Raw genomic sequence first — 7,401 nt, forward strand, 5'->3', positions numbered from 1 at the left:
ACAGGTTCTGCTCTTACCTGTCTCTGCCTGTCTCACCTTTCTTCTAACCCACAGCCTGGAAGTGGAACTGGCTGCAGTGTCAGCCATGTTCTTCACTGCCTGCTTTAGACTCAGCTCTCTAACAGCCAGTTCAGGTAACAGGGACTGATCTGCCAACAAAGCCCTACAGCCAACCTCCACTGGACCTTAGGTCTCCAACCACACTCCTCTGCCTCTGCTGCCAGCTCTGTATATCTGAGCTGTTTCCTCTCATAGGACATTTCTACTGCGTCCTCCCATGGTCCTGTCAGCTCCACAACAACCTGCTGTGTTTCTGTCCACAACACAACATCTGCTCTGAGATCAGTGGGAGTGATCTCCTGAGGAACTATGGACTGTTTTCCTGAGTCTACTCTCATGTGTCAGTCCCTCCCTGCCTTCAGCTGTCCTGCATCATGCACTTCCTGAGTTCTTCACCCTCTCAAACAAGTCAAATCCCATCTTGTTTCCTTTTTTTATCCACTGACTTTACCTCTGAGAGCTTCCTGCTGCTGGACACCTCAGCACCTGGTGATGTCTCCAGGTGAAGCTCAGAAACTCAGATTTGATGGTGTCATTCATCATCATCACCTCTGTGACTTTAGCTTGGTGCAGTATTTGTTTGATGAAGACAGATGCAGCTTTTGTCACGTTCAAATGAGCAGATCTGATTTTCATCAACTTTCTTATTTCAACAAACTTGTACCTTCTCTACTGCTCTAAATCACAAACACTGTGACTGGTCTCACCTTCTTCTTTTTCTACTAATTACAACAGAGAGTCTTTTCTCTTCACCAGCTCATTTTTAAATCCTCACACAGAAATCACTAAAATGTACCAACCAATGAAAAACTCAAACTTTCAAGATTTGAACTGAATATAGACAAAAAACAGCTCCAGTCAGTGAACTGACCTCAGAGTCTCCAGTCTACAGTTTGGACTCTCCAGTCCTGAGGACAGTATCTTCACTCCTGAATCCTTCAGGTCCCAGTTTCCACTCAGGTCCAGTTCTGTCAGATGGGAGGGGTTGGACTTCAGAGCTGAGGCCACGACTTCACAGTGAATCTTTGAGAGTCGACAGTAATCAAGTCTGTGATTAGAGAAAATATAAAATCAGAATAAAATCAGTTTGAAATGAAAACACACTCAGTGTATATGACAACACAACATGATCAACATCTGCTCTTCACATCTGTGGTTCAGCTCATCTCATCTTATTGTGTTTGACATGAAACAATAACTCTCATCACTCTCTCTCAGACCTGCAGACTTTTAATGGGAATCTTTGTTTTGCAGATGAAGGGAGGGAAAATGACGTCACCTTTATGTTTCCATCATGTGATTTGATCCCAGAGTCAGAATGAAGCCATCTTGTTTAGAAAAACATGTAGATTGTCCACTGTTTTTAAACTGACTCCAGAACATTTCTGATGAGTTCAGCTCAGAGAACAATTCAATAGAATCTCTGTTTGCTGCATGGTTTTCACATCATGTCATCAGAAGAACAGGACATTGACCTTTGGTGTGTATAAGAAGACTGAATTCTCCTCTACAGCAACAAGAGAGAAAACACCTGAGAGTTTCTGTCTCATTTAACATCATATATGGAAAGACTTTCAACTATTACCATTAAACTTCAACAACTTCACTGTTTCAAATGAAAAGTTGAAGAAGCAATAAAGCTCATCTTCACTCTTGGTCTGGTGTGACCAGTAGTTGATGGAGGCTAATGTTAATGTCAGCAAACTTTAAATAGATGATGTTGGTAAATGACATTACTGAGTCACTTCACTCATTTGATGACTTTTCTCTACTTGTTCCATCATGTTTTAGCATTAACCATTAGCCCAGAAGTGTTTGTTGTTACCACAGTGACTGCTGTTTGACCTTTTGGATAGAAAATGTCATCACTTCATCATCTTATCCTGTTAGACATTAGACAATCATTTAATACTGTGTAGATCTGAACAACTAAACTACTAATCTACTGACTGATAATTGTAATGATCATGTCTGGACTCACCGAGCCTTTCTGCAGTTCCTCACAGCTGGGATCAGTCTCCGTCGTCCCTCCTTTGATGTGTTGTACTTGTTCAGGTCCAACTCATCCAGAACCTCCTCTGACATCTGCAGCATGTAGGCCAGAGCTGAGCACTGGATCACAGAGAGTTCCTTCTCTGATCTGTTCTCTGACTTCAAGAACTCTTGGATCTCCTGATGGACTGAGTGGTCGTTCATCTCCATCAGACAGTGGAAGATGTTGATGCTTCTGTCAGGAGAGATGTTGGACGTGTTCATCTTCTTCAGGTTGTTGATGACTCTCTGGATGATTTCTGGACTGTTGTCTGTCTGACCCAGCAGACCTCCTAAGAGTCTCTGGTTGGACTCCAGAGAGAGGCCATGAAGGAAGCGAACAAACAGGTCCAGGTGGCCATTTTTACTTTTAAGGGATTTCTCCATGGCTCTGCTCAGGAAGACATCCAGAGATGGACCACTGTTTCCAAAAATCTTAGAAATCTTCCCAAGAAAAGTTTTTGGTTTTGAGTCTCTGTCTTTTCCCAGGAAGTCCTCCAGTACCTGTGTCTTCCTGTTGGTGAAACAGTGGAACATGTAGACTGCAGCCAGAAACTCCTGAACGCTCAGATGAACAAAGCAGTAGACTGTTTTCTGGAAGATCACACTCTCTCTTTTGAAGATCTCTGTACAAACTCCTGAGTACACCAAGGCCTCTGTCACATCAAGACCACACTGCTCCAGGTCTTCTTGGTAGAACATGATGTTTCCTTTCTCCAGATGTTCAAACGCCAGCCTCCCCAGCTTCAGAAGAACTTCCCTGTCAGCCTCCGTCAGCTCCTGTGGACTCGTCTCATGTCCCTCATGGTACTTGTTCTTCTTCCTCTTTGTCTGAACCAGCAGGAAGTGTGAGTACAGGTCAGTCAGGGTCTTGGGCAGCTCTCCTCTCTGCTCTGTAGTCAACATGTGCTCCAGAACTGTAGCAGTGATCCAGCAGAAGACTGGGATTTGACACATGATGTGGAGGCTCCTGGAGGTCTTGATGTGTGAGATGGTTCTGTTGGACAGCTCTTCATCACTGGATCTCCTCCTGAAGTACTCCTCCTTCTGTGGGTCAGTGAAGCCTCGTACTTCTGTTACCCTGTCAACACATGAAGGAGGGATCTGATTGGCCGCTGCAGGTCTGGAAGTTATCCAGACCAGAGCCGAGGGAAGCAGATTCCCCTGGATGAGGTTTGTCAGCAGCTGGTTGACTGATGACTTCTGTGTGACGTCAGACACAACCTTCCTGTTGTTGAAATCCAGTGAAAGTCTGCTTTCATCCAGGCCGTCAAAGATGAACAGAACTTTACAGACAGCCAGCTTCTCTGCTGTGACCTTCTGTAATGTTGGATGGAAAACATGGAGCAGCGTGAGAAGACTGTACTGCTCATCTCTGATCAGGTTCAGCTCCCTGAACGAAAGCAGAACCAGCAGACTGACATCTTGGTTTTCCAAGCCCTCTGCCCAGTCCAGAGTGAACTTCTGCACTGAGAAGGTTTTTCCAACACCAGCGACGCCGTTGGTCAGAACCACTCTGATGTGTCTCTGTTGGTCAGGTAAGGCTTTAAAGATGTCCTGGCACCTGATTGGAGTGTCATGGAGGGTCTTCTCCTTGGAAGCTGTCTCCAGCTGCATCACCTCATGTTGGGTATTAACCTCTTCACTCTGTCCCTCTGTGATGTAGAGCTCAGTGTAGATCCTGTTGAGGAGGGTTCTACTTCCTGTTCCATCAGTTCCTTCAGTCACACGTTCACATCTCCTCCTCAGACTGATCTTATGTTCATCTAAAACCTCCTGCAGACCACTATCTGCTGAAAGACAACAAACACTGTCAGACTAAAGAAAGACAATCTGATTCTTTTCATCAGCTCCAGAAAAACAAGCAGAGAAAAGCTTTTTCATGTTGTGCTCTTTAGAATCATCTTAAATGTCAGAGCTGTGTGATAGAACAAATGACTCTGTAGAAAACAACAAGTCCTGTTTTCACAAATGATGACATCAGCAGACACATGTTCAGTCTTACTTTGTGTAGTAATGGACTGTACTTATATAGCGCTTTCCTAGTCTTTTCGACCACTCAAAGAGCTTCACACTACAGATCACATTCACCCCAGTCACACACACATTCATACAGCACTTCCATACAATAGTGCTTTCTAACACAGACACACACATTTGCACACATGACTACACATGACTGCTCTACCTCCTGAGCCACAGCCGCCCCATACAGTGCTGGTCTGACTGGCTGTAGAGACTGGATCCTTCAGGACGTCCTGACACAGATCACAGCAGGACAGCTGCTCCTCCACAGAAACACCACTCCTCTTCCTCTTTCTGTGAAGACATCAACACATTCATTATGAGATGTTACATCAGTGGAAGACAAACCTCCAGCTCAAAAGATGAACGCAGCTCTACAGTCTTTACATTATCTGTAAGATGAATCAGCAGGCTGTGTGTAGAAATTCACATTCCCTTGTTCCATTTTTATGCATTTGAACAAGAGACAGTTCATTTAAAGATGCATTTTTAAAAACTCAGTGTTGTAATAAAGGTTATTAAACAACATTAGAAAACTGAATCATCTTCAGGTCAGTTCACAGTAGAAACTGTCTCTTACTTTGTGTCTGAGGGTCCAGGTTCATTACTGAAGAGTGGAGGTTTTTCTTTGGACCAGTCACTCTTCATAGACAGACAGCTGGATCCTGGAGACTCTGCTCTCCGTCTGTGGAGAAAACACAAACTTTACACATTTTAACACTTGTAAAGAGCAGATGTATAGTTTAGTTGAGGTAGTCCGTAGCTGTGAGGGATGAACTTTGATTTTTTTAACATGTATAATGACGACAGCTTTGCAGATGGCTCTGGTGATTTATTATCTTGGAATACACATTAATAAGTCCTAAAAATAGGATGGTATTTTTGGCAGTATCAACCAGATGTCTAGAAAGGAAGTGGCTCAAACTAAACCATCTGTCCTCTGCTACTGAACCTGAAATACTGGTTGAAGAAAAAACAATAAATATTTCAGAACAGTTGTTGAGTTCTCTTCAGTGGAGGAAATAAGGCTGTCAGTGCTCATTTAAAGATGCATTTTTAAAAACTCAGTGTTGTAATAAAGGTTATTAAACAACATTAGAAAACTGAATCATCTTCAGGTCAGCTTACAGTAGAAACTGTCTCTTACTTTCTGTCTGAGGGTCCAGGTTCATTACTGAAGAGTGGAGGATTAAAATCTTTGGACCAGTCACTCTTCATAGACAGACAGCTGGATCCTGGAGACTCTGCTCTGTCCTCCTCTTCCTCCAAATCCTTCATCTTCTCTGGTCTGAGAGGTAAACCTGTAACACTGGAGACACACACACAGTTTAATAAACCCAGTCACTTCTCCATCTTAGTTATTTGACATTAGTAGAATTAAAACCATGAGTATTTTCTATCCATCATAAAGACAAACTGTGACTGTGGTTTAAACCCAACAACTGCTCAGACTTCACATAAACATCACATGTTCCATATTTATCTGTGAGAGCGAAGAAACCAGGAAAATAAAAAAGGGAACAACATGTGAAGATGTGACTCTGAGACTCTGTGACTTTATACTGGGGGTTTATCTATAAAACAGTACGACGGTCTAAACACAAACATTCAGCAGATGAATCAATAATGTGAACAATCATTATTTATAGACCTGATATTATCACTCACCCTGCACACGTCCTGTTTATTTCTGCTGTGGAGTCAAAATGGCGTCTGGACTGACTTCATACTTTCACTTTCAGTCTGTTTGTTTCGTCCTCTTCTCTTGTTTTCTCGGCTGTGTTCGGTTCAAACCTGTGATTCCGTTATATCCTCTTTCTCCCTCCTGTCTTTCTCGGCGCTGGACTCACAGAAAACCAACTTTTCTCACGATTTTACTTCGTTAAACTTCGACGAGCTTCGACCTCTGCATTAAAATCAGCGCAGTAACGGTCAGCCGCTCCTAACGGAAATAAACGGTTGGAAAAGTCGCTCCCAACGTTCAACAGTCACTCACAGCTCAAACTATGAAGCTTTCAGATGAAGTTTTCTGACTGTCCGCGCGCTGTTAGCTACGAACACGGAGACGACGCCTTCGATTTCCGGTGAAAGTTTATTTTCCGGGTCTGTTGTGCAAATACTCCTACAATCCACCAGGTGGTTGTTTGAACGTGGCGTAGGATCCAGGTAGAGTCTACGTAGCCTACGCTGTCGTGTGTATTTACGTTAGTGTGCACGTGTCGCTCTGCAGGTTCTGAGCTAAAGAAAAATCTAAAGGTGATTACATTAGATTTTAATTATCCAGGTCATAAATGAGCTCAGATTCATTTGATCAGCAGCTGGAATAAACCCAGAAACACTGCGACTCTAAAGTCATTAACACTGTTATTTTTGAAGTTTCAGTTGCTCAACTTTCCTTCACTTCTATTATACTTTCTTCCATCCAGACATGTCAGTGCTGTGAACTGGTGAAATAAAAGTCATCACACAGGTTCTGCTGAAAGAGTGGAGGAAACAGGAAACATGTAATAAAAGAAGAATAAAACTAGTTTCATCATGCAAACAGTGTAATTTACTCTGTCCAACTTTGTTTCATCGCAAAGCATCATCAAAGTTCTCTGTGGTGTTGTGTCGCCCTCTGCTGGCCACACCACAAACCTATTACAGCCACAGTTGTAGACAGTTAAATCCTGAATGAAGTGATAAACAGCTTCAGTGGTTCAAAGTAGCTGCAGTCAGGCTTTAATGTTAGAAAATAACCTGAAGTTGAAAATGAGTGTTTACAGTCTGTTGGTGAAGACTTCAATCTTTGAAAGAAATATTTTCAGCTGTACATGTTTATCTTTGTGTGTGAACCTGAAGCTGTAAAACTAACATTTTAACAGTGACAGCTGTGATGATCAGTTTTTATATGATATCATTCAGTTCTTCCTCCTTATCTTTTATTGTTTGATCAGAGGTGGACCTGGATCTCATGGACCTGGACCTCGTTCTGTTTCCAGGCGGTGATCAGCTGCTCAGAGGAGATGTAATGTTTATGGTCTTTAAAAGACCTTCATGTATAATTTACAGTTCCTAGATGACTTGATGTAGCAGAAGTTGCAGAATAACAGCATGAGCATTTGTCACGAGCTTCATCAGTGATCCACTAATGAAGGTCGTGCTTTTTATTAAAAGACACCATTTTTGTGGCTGTGCTTTGTGTCTATATAAAGCCAGCACATTTAAAAAGTTCTTCAGAGACAAAAATGGCTAAAACAAGGAACCTAACGCAGGAAACACCTGAAGATACAGATTCTCAGCCAG

General features: G+C 42.6%; 1 protein-coding gene across 50 annotated transcripts in view; it reads right to left on the minus strand.

Moving 5' to 3' along the window:
- Window positions 1–7,401, minus strand: part of LOC108883302 (uncharacterized) — a 49,114-nt gene that overhangs the window by 5,364 nt on the left and 36,349 nt on the right. For 33 of the 50 annotated variants that reach the window (XM_051077047.1, XM_051077005.1, XM_051077004.1 and 30 more), the window contains 5 exons: window positions 5,264–5,425; window positions 4,697–4,801; window positions 4,280–4,410; window positions 2,042–3,884; window positions 932–1,108 (listed from right to left, as the gene is read on the minus strand). The exons of 16 other annotated variants lie outside the window; for them this stretch is intronic. In XM_051077047.1, coding sequence (XP_050933004.1) covers window positions 932–1,108; window positions 2,042–3,884; window positions 4,280–4,410; window positions 4,697–4,801; window positions 5,264–5,425 — 2,418 coding nt within the window. The remainder of the gene's footprint in view (window positions 1–931; window positions 1,109–2,041; window positions 3,885–4,279; window positions 4,411–4,696; window positions 4,802–5,263; window positions 5,426–7,401) is intronic. One more of the 50 variants, XM_051077001.1, reaches the window with a different exon arrangement.

Source organism: Lates calcarifer, linkage group LG17 (genome assembly GCF_001640805.2).
Source record: "Lates calcarifer isolate ASB-BC8 linkage group LG17, TLL_Latcal_v3, whole genome shotgun sequence".
Taxonomy (NCBI): Eukaryota; Metazoa; Chordata; class Actinopteri; family Centropomidae; genus Lates; species Lates calcarifer.